This window comes from Argentina silus, assembly GCF_951799395.1.
Source record: "Argentina silus genome assembly, chromosome: 18".
In the NCBI taxonomy this organism is placed as follows: Eukaryota; Metazoa; Chordata; class Actinopteri; order Argentiniformes; family Argentinidae; genus Argentina; species Argentina silus.
This window is the reverse complement of record NC_139672.1, coordinates 17100463-17120598: the sequence shown is the minus strand read 5'-3', so window position 1 is coordinate 17120598 and position 20136 is coordinate 17100463. Positions and strand designations below refer to the sequence as shown.

Here is a 20136-nt window from a genome sequence, read left to right as displayed (position 1 = left end):
TGGATGTGGAGGAGAGGAGTCAAACGACAGCGGGCCTGGGTGTTGAGTGGAGGTGTTGAAAGGGAGACCACTCCCTGGCTCTTTCTCAACTGTTAGAAACGTGATTCTTGACCTCCCCCTCTGCCTCCGCCCCCGCCCCCCCCCCCCCCCCCCCCCCCCCCTCGCTTCCTTCTCTAAAGAGATTGGAGGAGAATATCTGAGGGGAGGAACCTAGGTCCTCCAATGCGCTTTGGGGTAGGGTAGTGGGGTGGAGGACGGGCGAAAGGACGCGAGGAATTGAGTTCCTGGCGGTGGACAAAGGGCCCCTGTCTCTGCGGGGGTGAGGCCACGGCCCGTTATCTGGTTAACTCTCACGTGTCAAAGCCACAGCGGCCTCCATCTCCAGCCCTCCAATCACACGGCTCAGCGCTCAGCAGAGCGAATGAGAGACCACGCCGCTGTGAGTAACGGGAGACAAAAGCCACACGGTAGAGATACGAGGAAGACAAACTAACCAGCCAAGGCTTCAGCTCACCGGGCTAAGGCAGTCGTGTAGTGTGCAGGCGACGCAGGGTCGAACCCAGTAAGTGACAGGTGCATGATGAGGACACACTGACCAGCCAACCAGCTTTCCCCTGTCCCTGTCCTCATCTTAATCACCAAAGGCTAAAGCACCAAATTCCACTGATGGCGCAACCTCTAATGCTCTCTCTCTCTCCCTCCCTCCCTCTCCCTCCCTCCTTCCCTCCTTCCCCCCACCCCCCTCCCTCCCTATAATCCAAGCAGAAGGACATCTGGGCACGCTGGCGTCCTCAGCGACTCTCCAAACCAACCAAAGACCAATCCAATCTCCCCCGACCTCCGACCTCTGACCTCTCCCAGCCAAAGTCAACCAACCAGCGTCATTCTATATATATCCCAAATGGAGCAGGAAGTCAACAACTCTTAAACCCTTTGGAGCAGGAGCCCGTCACATGGAGCTCCCCTCCAGGACCCTAGGGAGGTTAGAGGTCGCTGGGGCTGCAGGTAGGTCTCATGGAGCTCCCCTCCAGGACCCTAGGGAGGTTAGAGGTCGCTGGGGCTGCAGGTAGGTCTCATGGGGCCCAGAACAAAGATGAGATTAAATGAAATAAAACAATATTATTCCCAACCTGGTCATCATAATGGGTTTTATGGCCAGAGACCATGGAAACAAAATGATGGGGTTGATTAGAACATAATAGGAACTTCAGAGTCTTGGATATAAAATGCTTACAATAGGGTTATAAAACTCAGAGACCCTAACCCAACAGCTACTTCCCCCAGGCCATCAGGCTCATGAACAAGCCTACCGCAAACTCTTGACTTTACCCCCAGCACACCCACAGGATGGACTTCACTATCACACCGTCACCTTAAACAAACACCTCTTACACCAACGGCGCAGTGCAATAACAATGACATTCCACTGACCCACTTTACTTTTTTTTTTACTTACTATTTATACTGCAATTGTGTCTATTGTCTTATGTGTCCAACAACCGTCACTGTCCAACTGTCTCACTTATCTTGTACTATGTCACTTATTGTCTTGTCCTACCTCATTGCACTACTGCGTATTTGTATTATTGTATTATTTGTATTATTTGTATTGGATGCTGCATTGTCATGGAACCGAGCCCAAAAATGTTACTCCCTGCACTCGTGTATGAGACATAACAACAACCTTGAAACTATATAGCCTGATATGATGGCCTGCACTGAGAAATACAGATCCCAAAACTACATACGTTGTCAAGGGAACATGATCTACTGCAGCGTGGGAATATCATAATAGGTGATTTATCCGTGATATTTTGTGATTGAATCACAAGCTTGGAACGCTTCTCGGCCAATCACAACGCTTGTTTTCATCAAACCGTTGTATAACAGAACATTGTGCACAATAGGAACTACTGGGTAAGAGTCACTTGAAATGCTAAGCACAGGGTTATATATACAGCCTAATGGCTGGGGGGGGAAAGGCCTAGAAGGAAATATAACTGCACTTAGGTTTATTGGGCAACAGTATAATTCAGTTTAAGAATCAATGTGAGAAACAAATTGCTTGGAACTGATGTTCCACAACCCCCTCCCTCTACACCACACACACACACACACACACACACACACACACACACACACACAACTCTTAAACCCTTTGGAGCAGTAGCCCGTCACATGGCGCTCCCCTCCAGGACTCTAGGGAGGTTAGAGGTCGCTGGGGCCGCAGGTAGGGCCCGGAATAAAGAACAAAGATGAGATTAAATGAAATAAAACAATATTATTCCCAACCTAAAGCATTTACAGTCATCCTGATAGGGGAGTAGGAGTGTTTCCTGCTAGCTAACAGGCTTAGGACATTCATTGGTCATCATAATGGGTTTTATGGTCAGGGACCATGGAAACAAAATGATGGGGTTGATTAGAACATAATGGGAACCACTGAGTCAGAGTCTTGGGTATAAAATGCTTATGATAGAGTTATATATATATAGCCTGATATGATGGCCTGCACTGAGAAATACAGATCCCAAAACTACATACGTTGTCAAGGGAACATGATCTACTGCAGCGTGGGAATATCATAATAGGTGATTTATCCGTGACATTTTGTTATTGAATCACAAGCTTGGAACGCTTCTCGGCCAATCACAACGCTTGTTTTCAAACCGTTGTATAACAGAACATTGTGCACAATAGGAACTACTGGGTAAGAGTCACTTGAAATGCTAAGCACAGGGTTATATGTACAGCCTGATGGCTGGGGGGGGAAAGGCCTAGAAGGAAATATAACTGCACTTAGGTTTATTGGGCAACAGTATAATTCAGTTTAAGAATCAATATGAGAAACAAATTGCTTGGAACTGATGTTGCACAACCCCCTCCCTCTACACCACACACACACTCACTTAATTCTCTCTCTCACTCACATACACACACACTCACACTCACACTCACACTCACACACTTAATTCTCTCTCACTCTCACACACGGTCTCTTTCTCCCTCCCTCTCACCTCTCCAGCTCTCCCCAGCTCCAGCTCCACCAGGGCTACAGGACCCCCGCTAGCCCCGTCCCCGTCCCCGCCTCTCTCCCCCAGGCAGCTGGCTGAGGTCTGGAGGTCCACCCTCCAGGTGAGGCCCCTCAGGCCGGGCTCCCAGCGGCTCTGGCCCAGCAGGCTCTCCCTGACCCGGGCACGGTGGCCCTTCCAGAAGCGGGAGAGAGCCGCCGCCTGCTCCGTGCTCACACCCCCGCCGCCCTGCTTCCTGGTCTGGGCCGTCAGGAAGGCCTCCAACTGAGCCTGGTCCATGTCTGCTGTGGCTATGGACTGGAGGGAGGGGAGGGGATGGGGAGGAGGAGGAGGAGGGGGGGGGGGCGGGTTAGGGTGAGGGAAGAGGGAGTAAGATACTGAATATTCACATGTGGCGCAACTCATATTGTGAGAGTAAATAAAATAGGGTCTGACAAGAAGGTGAACTTGACATGGATTTCCACAGGTGTGTCAGTGCTGCCCCCTAGTGGCTAAGCCTGGGGTCACACACAGGCAGCTCAGCACAGACAATCCTGCTCTCTTAAAACCAACAAAACTTAACACTTACATATTCTGATGGAGAAGAACATTTTTGTTTTAGTGCCAACACAGCTAGCTAGCTACAGACAACACGGGGCAGAAGAGACAGAACAGGAACGACAACAGGTAGCTAGCCAGCCTTTAATGTATTTCAAGCATACACAGCCTACAGCTGTGGAGGGTATTGAACCAAATGTATTACTATTGTACTGGCTGCATATATGACCTCAAGTCGATCACCAACACATTATAAAACTGACAAACTGTCAAAAGTGAGAGGAAGCAGCCAGTACCTTTAGGACGCCTCTCATCTTTTCATGCAGCGAGTGGAACTCCTCCTCCGTCAGGTCGGGGTACAGTTCATTCTTCAACAGTTCTTGTGTTATTTCAGCATTGTTGTAATACACTTGTTGGGCTATTCCGTTCAGCAAACCGTTCAGAGACTTCGTTGTGTCCGCGTCCGCCATGTTTCGGTCCCGTAGATCACGTTACCGCTGTCATGTGAACGCTTGGTCGCATCGGGTTGTTTATCCTTCCGCACTCGTCTCTGATTGGTCGACACGTCCAGGAAAACCCACACGCACCAATCATTGAGTAATGCGCTGCGAGGGCGAGGAAGACGTGAGCTAGATTGGTGAGAGTCTATAAATCCTAACTGAATTATTCTATCAATGACAAATTAATTTGTGAATAAAAAAAAAATAGAAATTGCGGATCATAATTCGTGTGTAATATGATAACTCATGTGGTTATGTGTGTTCATTTGTGTGTTCATTTGTGTAATACAGTCTTTATCACAAATGCCCTATTAAACCTGATAAGATGTTGAAAATGTTTAAAACGTATCTTTGCACAATTCCAACAAGATAGAACTGATAAAAAAGTTTTTTAAAACTCTGATGCTAATCTGATGCCTTAGCATTAGCATTAAATAATTGCTCAGCTGTTAATAATAAATCAGTCATAGTTTAGTAAAAGTGTTTTAATCTTTAATTAGCCAGACAGGTCACCTTGAGGCCTAAAGAGAACTGTCTGCTAGAAAGATAAACACAATAACAGTTTGTTTCAAAATCAAAGTATCGCTTACTAAAGAAGGAGGCAACCATTTAAACCATTGTTCAATTCTATTTAATTTTAAAGTGCATTACAAAACACATGCTATGTACATACATATATACATGTAAACAAATAAAAGCACATACATGGGCTACAAATAAATAACAACATGGACAGTAAGGAGCAGTAAGGGGCAGTAAGGAGGGGGAGCTAGGGGCAGTAAGGAGGGGGAGCTAGGGGCAGTAGGGAGGGGAGCTAGGGGCAGTAAGGAGGGGAGCTAGGGGCAGTAGGGAGGGGAGCTAGGGGCAGTAAGGAGGGGGAGCTAGGGGCAGTAAGGAGGGGGAGCTAGGGGCAGTAAGGTGGGGAGCTAGGGGCAGTAGGGAGGGGAGCTAGGGGCAGTAAGGAGGGGAGCTAGGGGCAGTAAGGAGGGGGAGCTAGGGGCAGTAGGGAGGGGAGCTAGGGGCAGTAAGGAGGGGGAGCTAGGGGCAGTAAGGAGGGGGAGCTAGGGGCAGTAAGGAGGGGGAGCTAAGGGCAGTAAGGAGGGGGAGCTAGGGGCAGTAGGGAGGGGATCTAGGGGCAGTAAGGAGGGGGAGCTAGGGGCAGTAAGGTGGGGAGCTAGGGGCAGTAAGGAGGGGGAGCTAGGGGCAGTAAGGAGGGGGAGCTAGGGGCAGTAGGGAGGGGAGCTAGGGGCAGTAAGGAGGGGGAGCTAGGGGCAGTAAGGAGGGGGAGCTAGGGGCAGTAAGGAGGGGGAGCTAGGGGCAGTAGGGAGGGGAGCTAGGGGCAGTAAGGAGGGGGAGCTAGGGGCAGTAAGGAGGGGAGCTAGGGGCAGTAAGGAGGGGGAGCTAGGGGCAGTAGGGAGGGGGAGCTAGGGGCAGTAAGGAGGGGGAGCTAGGGGCAGTAAGGAGGGGGAGCTAGGGGCAGTAAGGAGGGGGAGCTAGGGGCAGTAGGGAGGGGAGCTAGGGGCAGATCTAAAAAGGTGGGTCAATTTAAAAAAAAAGGGTTAGGGTTAGGGTTAGGGTTAGAGTAACAGTCTCAAAATATTTTGTTTTACAAATTAGGGTTAAGTCTGTCCAGAGACATCTTCCTCCTTAACCATTCCATCCTGAGGGGAAAAACAGGACATAATAAGCCAATGGTAGAAACAGTGTGTATCCATCTACAGTTGGGATAGATGGAGGTATACATTAATATCACTGCTTCAATTTGATTTATGTATTTTTTATTGAGGACTTAAAATTAGAAGCGTATTCATTGTTGATATATTCACATCCAAACCTAATAAGGATTTGTTTTTAATCTGACAGAAGCGGTAAACACAAACAAGATGATTACGTGATACACGTGAACACGACCAATCCAATGATTACAGACTTTAATGTCAAGGCTGCAGAACTACGACTCCCTCAACAGGGCGTCCATTCATCTCTTCCTACTGCCAATGATTCCATGATACTTACATCATCTCGCGTTTCTTTCTGACCCTGAGGGAGAAGAACATGATATTGAAATAAAAAAGTCCTCAAAGCATGGCTGCCTGAAATGTCTGAAGAGGACCACGGAAAAAAGGTGAAAACTCAAAGCTAAATCAAGCTAACCCTAACCCCTAACCCCTAACCCTAACCCCTAACCCTAACCCCTAACCCTAACCCCAGGTATTTAATGAACATATATCTATTCTACCCTAACCCTAACCTCAGGTATTTAATGAACATATATCTATTCTACCCTAACCCTAACCCTAACCCTAACCTCAGGTATTTAATGAACATATATCTATTCTACCCTAACCCAAACCCTAACCCTAACCTCAGGTATTTAATGAACATATATCTATTCTACCCTAACCCCTAACCCTAACCCTAACCCCTAACCCTAACCCTAACCCTAACCCTAACCCCTAACCCTAACCCTAACCTCAGGTATTTAATGAACATATATCTATTTGACCCAGCTTACTCATTGCTTTTACCTGCTGCACCAACCCAGTATGGACCCTGTTTATCTGACAGAAGTGGTAAACACAAACAAGAGGCTTACGTGAGGATCACAACCACTGCGCTTAGGCCCAGCAGGACCAGGGCGATGATGATGATGACCATGTTAGAGATGGCGTCTTCTGGCTCCTCCACCACGTCATAATCATGCCCCGCCCCAAACACCGCCTCCAGCTCCGCCTCCGCAGCGCTCGCTTCGCTCTCCAGTTTCCTGTGGGTGACATCATCACAGAGCGCCGATGAGGGATGCTTCAGAAGGGCGAGACCAAACAGACTTCTGACTTGTTGTAAATGTTAAGTTAGTTTGTCTGTGGTTAAGTGGTCTATATTTGTTGTAAATGTTAAGTTAGTTTGTCTGTGGTTAAGTGGTCTATATTTGTTGTAAATGTTAAGTTAGTGTGTCTGTGGTTAAGTGATGTATTGGTCATGCATTCTATAGGGTGGATATTATATATAGTATGATTCTGCCTGTCTTACTTCTTGACCTCTTCACCCGGGATGACCTTCCCGTTGTCCGTGACGATGAGGCTGACGTAGGTGATGTTGACTCTGCTGCTGCTGGAGATCCTGATGACTCTGACTGTCCAGCCCAGCGCCTGCCCCAAAGACCTGAGAGAGAGAGAGGATGGAGTGAGTGAGTGAGTGTGTGTGTGTGTGTGTGTGTGTGTGTGTGTGTGTGTGTGTGTGTGTGTGTGTGTGTGTGTGTGTGTGTGTGTGTGTGTGTGTGTGTGTGTGTGTGTGTTAGGGTTAACACAAGTCTTACTGTTCCATCTCTGGCATCTTCTTCTCTACTGTGTTGGTGGCCTGGTTGAGAGAGATGACCACCACGTCACCACTGCTGGCACTGCCCTGCACATCCACCTGGGGGCAGAAGAGAGCAGAACACTGTAGTTTAATGCACTGTATCAATGACCTTACTTAATTTGTGTGGACGCAGCTCCTTGACAACATTTATGAAGTAAATAGCATTTAAAGTTGGAAAACTACAGAAAACATTTTTTGATTTGGGCAATGCCAATTTGATTTGATGGTGAAAATACTGGAAAAAACAATTTTCATATCATTTTTCTCTCTGCGTACCAAAAAGTAAAAAACTCGACCATTCACTGATTGCCCCTTTAATATTAGTGATTGACAGGTGTAACTGACCAGGATAGAATATGAGACTATGTTGTTGGGGGAGGAGGCGTCAGCATCCACTGCTGTCACTCTGAGTACCTCAGTATTCACACCCTGTGTCTGTGGAGTGAACAGACAAATACACTGGTTATTGGTTGGTTAAGGACTCAGTTAGTCCTCTTGTGTATTGCAAGGTCCTGTAGAGGGTGGGGTGTATTCATGTTAGTATCTCTACAGTAACATCAAAGAACATATAAACCTAGAGTCCCAACTCTCAGTTACTTCCTGAAACGCGACAAAACCCCCTGGCAACCTTTCTACCTAGCAGACTTCAAAACTAATTTTCTAGTCATACAATCATGTAACAAAGACATTTGTTGGAAAGAAACTTGAAAAGTATGAAAAGTCGGGAACAGGGAACCAACCAGCGTCACAGCTTCACCTGCTGGGTTACTGAGGATCTCCACCTCTCCTGTTGTGGTAGAAAAGGATGGAAACATGGGTTAAAGATTATGACAGATACTGTAAGTGGAAGATATGTATGACACTGTATGCCCTAACCTGTGAAAACCCAGGTTTGATCCCCAGTGGTTATGCAGTACAGAGGCCTAACACATGTATATTTTCAGGGGTTTGTTGTGTTTCTACCTGAATATCCCTCATCCACGGTTCCAACGTTAAGATTCGACCCCACCTCACAGTTAACTGATGAGGTACCTGGAAAAAGAACATCAGTAAAAAAAGCACCCGCCCTTCTATAAATCTGTGCCCAGGTGCCAACTTCCCTGGTCGTAAAAGCAGCCCGTTCTGAAGTGATAGGACTGACTAGAAGCGATAATGAAGTTGATTATTTAACCATGTTCAGATTAAGGAAACATAATCATGAACAGCAGCTTTCAATCGTACAGAAGAAATAGAAAAATAAAATAGTTGTCGCAAACTACAAGTGTAAACAAATTATATAGACTGACTTTAAAATAACTGACGTTTGATAGACATGTTCCCTTACTGATTGTTCCATACTGACTTCATGATCAAAATGTACCCACACAGACCCACAGCACTCACCTATGGGGGCTCCTCTGACATCACAGACCCACAGAGACCCTGAGAGTAGTAACATCCATATGAAACGTCTAGTCTCCATATTAGCAGGTCAGTTCTGTCCTCTCCCAGCCTCTGCTACAGTACAGTACCGTCCACACACACACACACACACACACACACACACACACACACACACACACACACACACACACACACACAGCACCTGATTGACTGGACTTTGCCGCTATCTTGCCACTCCTACAATTTTGATGGGGGTTAAGAGTTACAGTTACCAGAGTTATCATCTCCCTGTGTAGTCAGAGGTCATAAACAGGGACAGTGACACATGTCAGTGTCAGGGACAGTGACACATGTCATAAACAATGTCACAGTCTCTGTTTCTCTGTCTCTCTCTCCTGTCTTTCTCACTGTTGTTTTTTCTTCTTCTTCTGTGTGCTGGGTTTTCCTGGTCTCTTTATGCAGGTATGAGCTGTGGAAATGTATTTCCTCTTCAGGGGAATACGATTTCAGGCAAAAAGACCTGAAAACAAACAACAACTGAAGATGGCTGCAGTACAGGCCTGGCAGAGCATCATTAGAGAAAATACCCAGCGTCTAATGGGGTCAAAGGGTCGCAGACTTCAGGCAGTTATTGCATTCAAAGGATTGCATATTGATATGTTAGTGCTGCCACCTAGTGACAAAGGTAAACCAAACACATGTAGTTCAACAGTAGGATGATGAGGATGGACAACGTGTCGGCATACACTGACTTCACTTTCTCAGATAACGTTATGATCAACACATTGTTTTGAGACTGAGAGAGCCAGCCAGTAATTTTGTATCAGTAATTTTAAGCCAATAATGTTGGGTAATGTTGGGTAATGATGGGTCAGTAATGTTGGGTCAGTAATGTTGGGTCAGTAATGTTGGGTAATGTTGGGTCAGTAATGTTGGGTAAGTAATGTTGGGTAATGTTGGGTCAGTAATGTTGGGTAATGTTGGGTCAGTAATGTTGGGTCAGTAATGTTGGGCTAGGACCTGAAAGCCTCTCATCTTTTCGTGTAGCCCGAACAGCCGTTAGTGGTCGCTGTTTCAAACGGCAGTTTGACTAACGGCTCGTTGGACGAGTTCTGTTCATTCTTCAACAGTTCTTGTGTTATTTCAGCATTGTTGTAATACACTTGTCGTGCTCCTCCGTTCATCAAACCGCTCAGAGACGTGGTTGTTGTCCATGTTTCGGTCTCTTTAGCTGTCATGTGAAAGCTTAACCCGCTTTAGGTTGTACTCGTCTCATACGCGCCAATCACTGAGGAATGCACTTTTTTTTCCACCAAATCTCGGAAACAACTCAAATAAGAGGAAAAAGTAGCTCATTACTGTAATCGTCCTCCAGCACAGCCCGACCCGCAGTCAGCCACCCTCCTTGTCCCACCGGACCCGGGCCGCAGCCCCGCTCTTTGGAACGCTCTCCCGAACCACCTCAGAGTCCAACACGCTGTCCTCCTTCAAACGATCCCTCAAAACCCTGCCTTTTAAACTTGCTTCTCATCTTCAACTATTTTTATTGCTGTTTTTACTGACTGTGCTTGTTTTACTTTGTATTTATCTATTATTGGAAGGGAATGTCTTTCAGTAATGAGAAAAGCGCTATACACAATTTATTTAATTTTTATTTAAACCTTTATCTGTACACGAGAAACACTGAGACCTCTGAGACACTGAGGCCTCTCTTGCAGGTTTCACCCTGTCCACAATATTTACACAATAACAAAACAACACATACAGCAAACATACAAAAACAACACATACATTCAATGCAATACGTCATATAAAACCATAATATTAGGACATTAAACAATACTCAAATAAGTGCAAAGTACTCAAAAACAAGTAAAATATCAACTGTGAAAATACAGTAATGAGAGTAGTTAATTCGTTACTTTCCACCAGATAATAACTAAATGATTTCATCAGTGAAAACAGCAGATACAGTACAAAAAAAATGAAGTAATCATACTTTCATGAGAAAGTGTCTCTCTCTTCAAAGCAAGTTTACATTTAAATACATTTTTTACATTTATGGGATTTAGCAGACGCCTTTATCCAAAGCGACTTACAACAAATACATTTGTTTAAGTAAGTGAATCATCTATCCATCAGTCATCATAAGAAAAAATAATCTATGCTAGGACCAGGGGCCATAGGCAGTCACAATGCTAGAAGAAGGAATTAAAAATTCTACAGGAGAGAAACTTGTACAGGGGGGTAGTGGGGATGAAAAGGTCTTTAGGAGGGACAGTTAAGATGTAGCCTGAAGAGATGGGTCTTTGATCTACGGCGGAAGATCGGTAGTGACTCTGCAGTCCTGACAGCAGTGGGAAGCTCATTCCACCAGCGGGGCGCCAGGACAGTGAAAAGCCGTGACCGAGTGGCGCGGCTGCTGCATCCACGTAGAGGCGGCGGTGCCAGACGGCCAGCCGAGGTGGAAGAGCAGAGTGATCAGGCAGGGGGGGTTTGGGGGCTAACCATTGCTTGCAAGTAGGGAGGGGCTGTTCCCTTTGCCGCCCTGTGGGCGATGACCAGGGTCTTGAATCTGATCTGCGCTCTGAGTCTGTCGTCAAGAGACTAAGGGGCACATAATCCTCCTTCAGAGGAAGAACAGGGAACATCAAGGACAAGCCAGTCCTGAGAGAGTCTGATAGGTGTGATGTCTCCAATTCAGAACGGATGTGAGCCCTTTAAAGTTCTAATACTGTCTATATTCATACCATTGAAATGACCGGCTCTGACTTAGCCTTTCTCTGCCTGCCCCCTTCAAACACCCTTCTGATCCACGCCAATGACCTTCTTCTCATCCCCCCGAACCTGAATGGAAAAACATGACATTGTAACTATAAACCAGTGGTAGTAACAGTGTGTAGTCCTTTAAAGTGCTAATATGTCGATATTCATACCATCTGAATGGCCGGATCCTCCATAGATCTCCTTGTTTCCGCCCCCCTGGAAAAGCATGACATTATAATTCAATGGTAGTAAAAGTTTGTACTAATTAGTAGCAATTACCAGAGTGGTATATTAGAAGAGTGGCACCAATGAAATTACTGGAGGCTTCAAATAGTTCCAAAAATTCCTTCCTGATTTAACAAATATAGATTTTTTTATTGGACTAAAATATGTAAGTGGCTACTCTCAAAACAAGAAAACAGCCACACATTTGTTAAAAGATGTTAAAATTACAGTATCTATTCTACTATAATCTCTATAATCTAAACCAGCAATATTTCTCAGACTGGCTACCCAACAAGCAAACGGTTGCCTGGCAACTGGCTCCATAGGTTTGCGTGCAGGAACTGTTTAAGTCTCCATAAGCGTTACCCAGTGGAAGATGTACCCCTTCATTGGCACCACTCTTCTAGTGCACCAGTCTGGTAATTACTTTGAGCTAGATGAAGGTTTACATGAATATTACTGATGGTTTGAAAGCCATTTGTCTGAAAGCCTGTGGTGCTGATGTCTATGACCATGACAAGGGCTTACCTCTTCAACCATGCCATTAAAATGCCTGGATCTGACATAGAGCGCCTCCTCCTGCTGGAATAACATGACATAATAAGACAATGGTAGTAACAGTTTGGAGCCAATTACTTTGGGATAGATGAGGTATACAGTGCATTAATATGTTGTATGTATGTAATGTATTAATGTAGAATCTTATTCATTGAAATATTCACCTACCAACCCAATAAGGACATTTATTTGACAGTGGTAAACACAAACAAGATGCTTACATGATCAAAACCACAGGCAATACCAGAGTGATTATAGCCACTATGACACCCAGGACAATGTAGACGAGGTTAGAGCCGGGGTCTACAGGCCCCTCCACCACGCCGTACTCCAGCCCCGGCCCAAACACCGTCTCCAGCCCCGCCTTCACAGCACTCCCCTCGCTCTGCAGCTTCCTATGGGTGACATCATCACAGAGCGCCAATGAGGGATGGTTCAGAAGGACGTCACGTTAAATTAGGTTTTAGATGGAAATGACCACCTCTTATTCTTGTTTCACAGTGATCTTGGTTTCCTTTCCTTTCATACTAACAATATGTTTTATTTTTCAGTAACTTCTATAAAACGATCTTCTTTCTCTTCTCTCCTCCTCTTTCTTTTTTCTTATGATGGTTATCATGTAGGCTAGGTACAGTATGGTTATCATGTAGGCTAGGTACAGTATGGTTATCATGTAGGCTAGGTACAGTATGGTTATCATGTAGGCTAGGTACAGTATGGTTATCATGTAGGCTAGATACAGTATGGTTATCATGTAGGTTAGGTACAGTATGGTTATCATGTAGGTTAGGTACAGTATGGTTATCATGTAGGCTAGGTACAGTATGGTTATCATGTAGGTTAGGTACAGTATGGTTATCATGTAGGCTAGGTACAGTATGGTTATCATGTAGGCTAGGTACAGTATGGTTATCATGTAGGCTAGGTACAGTATGGTTATCATGTAGGCTAGGTACAGTATGGTTATCATGTAGGCTAGGTACAGTATGGTTATCATGTAGGCTAGGTACAGTATGGTTATCATGTAGGCTAGGTACAGTATGGTTATCATGTAGGCTAGGTACAGTATGGTTAGCATGTAGGCTAGGTACGGTATGTTTTTACAAGGTAGCCCCATTAAGTGTGTACTCTATGTGTGTATTCTATGTTTGTTGTAAATGTAAAACTAGCATTTCACAAAGAATGAAGCGGTATATTGGCCATGCATTCTGTAGGGTAGATATTGGAATGAACCGTTTGATTCTGCCTGTCTTACTTCTTGACCTCTTCACCTGGGATGACCTTCCCGTTGTCCATACAGATGAGGCTGACGTAGGTGATGTGGACTTTATCCATTGACGACATCCCGATGACCTGCACTGTCCAGGCCAGCGCTTCTGCAAAACATCTAAGAGAGAGAGAGTGAGTGAGTGAGTGAGTGTGAGTGTGAGTGAGTGAGTGAGTGAGTGAGTGAGTGAGTGAGTGAGTGAGTGAGTGAGTGAGTGAGTGAGTGAGTGAGTGAGTGTGTGTGTGTGTGTGTGTGTGTGTGTGTGTGTGTGTGTGTGTGTGTGTGTGAGAGAGAGAAAGAGAGAGAGAGAGAAAGAGTAAAAAAGTATAATTCAACATGTCTTACTGTTCCATCTCAGGGATGTTCTCCTCCACGATGTCGATGGCCTGGTTGAAGAACATGACCACTACGTCACTACTGGCACTGCCCTGCACTTCCACCTGGGGGCAGAAGAGAGCAGAACACTGTAGTTTCCATCTTCATGTATCAGTTCATTATCCACTCATTTCTATGGCATTTGTCTTTGTTATTCCATTAACAGTACTGTATGTCAATACACATTACTTTGCACATAGAAAGGGAGCAATATATCTGTGTTACCATAGGCTGACTGTATGAAATCTGCAAATGTAGCAATATATCTGTGTTACCATAGGCTTACTGTATGAAATCTGCAAATGTAGCAATATGTCTGTGTTACCATAGGCTTACTGTATGAAATCTGCATATCAAGTGTAGCAATATGTCTGTGTTACCATAGGCTTACTGTATGAAATCTGCATATCAAGTGTAGCAATATTTCTGTGTTCCCACATGTGCTTCAGTGCTCACCTCCACCCTAGTGGTAGCATGGAGTCCTTCAGGGTCAGTGGCCTTCACCACTACAGCAGTCTTCTCTCCTGCCAGCGCTGCTGCTGACACCACGTACACCTGACCTGAGGAACGCTCCACGCCAAAGTACTGGCTGGGCTCCACCAGGGTGTACTGCAGCTGCCCGCTGTGCCCACGGTCGGGGTCTGAGGCCTGGGGAGGGAGAGGAGGAGGGAGGGAGGGAGAGGAGGAGGGAGGGAGGGGGGAGGGAGGGAGGTAGGGGAGGGAGGTAGGGAGGGAGGGGGGAGGGAGGGGGAGGATCACAGTGTTCTATAAGAGTTCTCTAAAAATGGTTATCAATTATATAATTGAAGATCCACATCAAACTGCTTGTCTGTCCCTTTACTACCCACTGCAAGTGTACATGTACATGTCTTCATCAGGTCTTACCTGGACTTGGACCACAGAGTGTTTGTAGTGAGAGGTGCTGAAGATCTTGACCTGATACGTCTCACTGCTGAACACTGGGGGTTCGTTCACATCCAACACCTGCACCCTCACCTGAGAAGGGGTGTGTGTGTGTGTGTGTGTGTGTTTGAGAGAGAGATAAATTAAAGACTTCTTGCAATTTTCAATCTATTCATACATTAGCACTTCCTGTAAAACACTGAATGGATCATACCAATGTGACAGCAGAGGTAGGGGGGATCCTGTTGTCCACTGCCTCCACCTCTAGGATGTACCAATCGACGGTCTCCATGTCCAGCGTCTCTCTAGAGGTCAGGGCTCCCAGGGCGTCCATGGAGAACAGGTCTGTGTGTGTGTTCAAGTTGTACGTGACCTCGTACTGGGGACTTCCTGGCGAAGCCTTGACCACACCCACCACCGTTCCTATTGGCTCGTTCTCCAGAATGCTGAAGTTGTAGGAGGAGCTCTCGAAGGTCACACCCTCTATGGTGACAGACACCACAGCGTCGGCCGTCTTCAGACTGTCGTCAGTCTGGGCCGCCTGAGAGGAGGAGGGAGTTCAGAAGAATAATAATAACTTTCAAAATGTACCTGATGTTTATATTCTCCTATTTTGTAGGAGATCTGTGTGTGTGTGAGTGTGTGTGTGTGTGTGTGAGTGTGTGTGTGTGTGTGTGACATCTGTATTGTACTGTTACAAGGATCTGCAAAATGATGGACCATGACAACTTCCTGTTACTATTTTTGACATCCTCAATAGGTTTGAGCAAACACAAAAGTCTGCAACTTTCTTTGTACCAATACTGTACCATTTCTAACTGCGACAGAAGACATTTCTGACACATTTAACTTTTGTGAATGGAACTTTGGTCATTTGTATAGCAGCCTAAGTCAAAACATATATGTTCATTGATGGGTGATTGTCAAAATGGCTAACGACAGGTTTAAACAAGAAAGTATTGCAAATGGTCCTTAAGTGTGAGAATGTTAGCCACAAGTCACAATACCTTTATATTCACAGTGACCATGTCTGTCTCCTCTCTGTCCAGCGTGGTTACCACGGAGATTACTCCAGTGTTTTGGTTGATGTTGAAGTTACTCAGGTACTTGCTTGGAGACACTGGGATGACATCACACAAACAACCACAATGTCAACACTATGGCTTCAAATCAACAGAATGACACAAATGTGCCTCAGACCTTCAAAGAACCCTATTCATCAGGCTGATGGGAGTTGTAGTCCAAGCCTGTGAGAAAAGCCTTGGGTAGATTACCTGAGCTGATGCTGTAGACTACAGGTACGTTGATTTCAGTGTCTCCATCTTGTGCCTTGATGGCCTCAGGAAGAACGTCGGGGAGCGGCCCTGTCTGGAGAGGAGGAGGGATTTATAATAATAATAATAACAACTTGCAGAATTCATTAGATGCAACCTTTGTTAATATTGTTTGTAGAAGATCTGTGTGTGTGTGTGTGTGTGTGTGTGTGTGACACCTGAAAAACTCTGACCTGGTTTTCTCGTATAGAGGCCTGATATAGGCTGTAGCTGAAGTAGGGGTTCCTGTCATAGTCCTCCACCTCGATCAACACGGTCGCTGTCCCCAAGAGACCTCCAATATCCTAAAATGAAGGACCAGTGTAAGTGAAGAGTTGTGATATTAGTTCATGAAAAACAATGAATGAGAGAAGAGATTAGATACTCTTTGGCTGAGCCAATACATTCAGGCAGGGACGACCTTCAGAGACACTGATGACACTGTTGAAGGCTTAGGCTGAAAAGTTTATCTATTTCCCTGAATGAAATAAATACTAAAAAGAAACCCTGAATCTCTTTTTTGAGTACGGACCAGCTACACAATTCTGGATTGGACTCATGGACTACATTGGACTCATGGGTAACGTAGTCTTATGATGATGTCACATACCCGTGCCTCCACAGTGTAGTTGTAGTTTTTGACCGTGCTGTAGTTCAGAGGTTTCTTCAGGAGGAAAGCTCCATCACTGCTGTCCACCTCAAAGTCAGGCGATGCTGGGAGCTTTGGAAAGACGGCAAATAAGAATGAAATTACTATAATTCCATTATCATGTTGTACAATATCACAATATCTTGTTTTATTTGCAGAATGAATAAATAAACAACTAAGCATATCATTTTTCTCTCTGCGTACCAAAAAGTAAAAAACTCGACCATTCACTGATTGCCCCTTTAATATTAGTGATTGACAGGTGTAACTGACCAGGATAGAATATGAGACTCTGTTGTTGGGGGAGGAGGCGTCAGCATCCACTGCTGTCACTCTGAGCACCTCAGTATTCACACCCTGTGACTGTGGAGTGAACAGACAAATACACTGGTTATTGGTTGGTTAAGGCCTCAGTTAGTCCTCTTTTGTATTGCAAGGTACTGTAGAGGGTGGGGTGTATTCATGTTAGTACCTCTACAGTAACATCAAAGAACATATAAACCCAGAGTCCCAACTCTCAGTCACTTCCTGAAATGTGACAAAACCCCCTGGCAACCTTTCTACCTAGCAGACTTCAAAACTAATTTTCTAGTCATACAATCATGTAACGAAGACATTTGTTGGAAAGAAACTTGAAAAGTATTTATGGATTTGTTTACCATAGAATGACATGTTGAACTTGACCTGCCTTACCTCAGATATTGTTTTGTTGTACAACTTTTGTTCAAATATCGGAGCGTTGTCGTTTAGGTCGTTGATCCTGAGGGTCCGATAGTTGTATGCCTGAGGACAAGATCATAAATGGATGTTTTGTCAACAGAGATGGAATACAATACTCACAATACTCCTTTCCTGTGGTTGTCCTGTGTTGCTCAGTTGGTAGGACATGGCAACAGCATTGCTTAGGTTATATAGGGACCATATAATATACAAACAATATGTATCACTGTAATGTAAGTTGTATTGAATAAAGGTATCTGCTAAATGGCATATAATATTAATAATAATATATTCCATTACAATAACATTTGAATAATATTAATGAATAATATTACAATTAGTAAACAAATATAATATAACTCCTAATAACACTGGCTTTTGATCATTACTTACATTGTTATCCACACACACCACAGAGTAATGGAGGATGCCACCAGTCTACAGGAGAGGGAACACAAGCAGATTAAAAACTGTTGAAACCAAGGATATCAGAAATGTTCACTTTGTAACAAAAAAGGTCAAACTGAACCTAGAATGAATGAATGGTTCATAATGAACCAAACTAGACCATGAAGACTGGCTAAGTGTTCCAATATCCACACTAGCATATCACCAGGGGAGGCTGGTGGAGGTAGAAATCGGAGGACGGGCTTATTGTAAGGTATGGAATGGAATGAGGAATGGTATCAAACACGTGTGTCCTCCGATTTCTACCTCCACCAGCCTCCCCTGCATACCACATAGTATGAATGAATGTTTTGGCCATTCTAACCCTAGCAGTGTGCTAGCAGTGGACATTGATACACGATGCAGATCAGCCATGAAGCAGCTCACCTTTTTGAGCTCGTCTGCGTCCAGCGGCTTCTTGGTGCTGATAATCACGCTGGTCCCCACGATGCTCAGCTCTAGAAACTGCAGGTGAGTCAGGGAACCATCCAGCGTCACAGCTTTACCTGCTGGGTTACTGAGGATCTCCACCTCTCCTGTTGTGGTAGAAAAGGATGGAAAGATGGGTTAAAGATTATGACAGATACTGTAAGTGGAAGATATGTATGACACTGTATGCCCTAACCTGTGAAAACCCAGGTTTGATCCCCAGTGGTTATGCAGTACATAGGCCTAACACATGTATATTTTCAGGGGTTTGTTGTGTTTCTACCTGAATATCCCTCATCCACGGGTCCAATGTTAAGAATCGACCCCACCTCACAGTTAACTGATGAGGTACCTGGAAAAAGAACATCAGTAAAAAACATGGTACTGTTCATGAACGCTACTCAGATAGCCACAAGTCACACTGTCGCATAACAAAAACACAGACGGCCATCTTTAATATCAGTTCAATTATTTCTAGTTATATTTGTACATGTATTTAAAAACATTGTTTCAGACCAAGTAATCGTGGCCTAAAGTCTGTGCCATGTGAACCACTGAGGGAAATTCCATAAATCTGTGCCCTGTTGCCAACTTCCCTATTACCGCCTAAAAGCAGCTAGTTCCCAAGTTTGTCACAGGTGTCACAAAGCAGCCAGTGAGACTTAATTGCTGTGAGGTCATCAGACAAGCAGGACTGAAAAGAGCGTTTTTGTTTTTTTTAGGGCATTTCTGCTTTATTGGGATAGAGACAGTAGAGATTGACAGGAAGGATGGGAGAGAGAGGAGGGATGACATGCAAGACAGGTCGAGGGTCGGAATCGAACCAGGAACCTTGCGATTACGTGGCGAGCGCATTAGTGTGCTACGCCACTAAGCTACGTCACTAAGCACCCCCAGAAGAGCGTATTATTGAATGATTATCCACCATTGTGGTGGTCAGGTATCAGAAACTTCTGCATCACGACAACAATCAAGTATAGTAGCTTTCAACATCCACAAGAGTGGAAGAATACTTCAGGGGTGAACAGGTTCTATTGACTGTTAGACCATAGACATGTTCCAGTTATCAGTGATAGGACTGATAAGGATTGATAATAAAGTTGAAAGCGACTGTACACGATTATGTAAAGATCTCTAAGATCTCTTCATCCCCACTATCCCCCTGTACAAGTTTCCCTCCTGTTAATAAAATAAAATAAAAAAATCCTTCTTTGCCAAAGGCTCCTCGTCTGCCAATGACTGCCAATAGCCCAATAGGTCTGAGCATTGATTACTTTATCTTATGATGACTGTTGGATAGATGATTCACTTACTTAAACAAATGTATTTGTTGTAAGTCGCTTTGGATAAAGGCGTCTGCTAAATGCCATGAATGTAAATGTAAATGTTTATATAGACTGTCTGATATTTAAAATAACAAATGTTTAACGGACATGTTCCCTTACTGATTGTTCCATACTGACTTCATGATCAAAATGTACCCACACAGACCCACAGCACTCACCTATGGGGGCTCCTCTGACATCACAGACCCACAGAGACCCTGAGAGTAGTAACATCCATATGAAACGTCTAGTCTCCATGTTAGCAGGTCAGTTCTGTCCTCTCCCAGCCTCTGCTACAGGACAGTACCGATCAAGCCTGGATCAAGGAAGTGTTGCCTGGATCAAGGGTT

At 44.8% G+C, this 20136-nt stretch overlaps 1 protein-coding gene across 1 annotated transcript in view; it reads right to left on the bottom strand.

Annotated features, from left to right (window-relative positions):
- The window catches only part of commd1 (copper metabolism (Murr1) domain containing 1), a 10068-nt gene extending 6024 nt beyond the window's left edge, over window positions 1-4044 (bottom strand). Inside the window, exons 1-2 of the mRNA XM_083689704.1 lie at window positions 3866-4044; window positions 3018-3329 (exon numbers count right to left, since the gene is read on the bottom strand). Coding sequence (XP_083545830.1) covers window positions 3018-3329; window positions 3866-4039 — 486 coding nt within the window. The 5' untranslated portion in view covers window positions 4040-4044. The remainder of the gene's footprint in view (window positions 1-3017; window positions 3330-3865) is intronic.
- Window positions 4045-20136: the final 16092 nt, after the last annotated feature.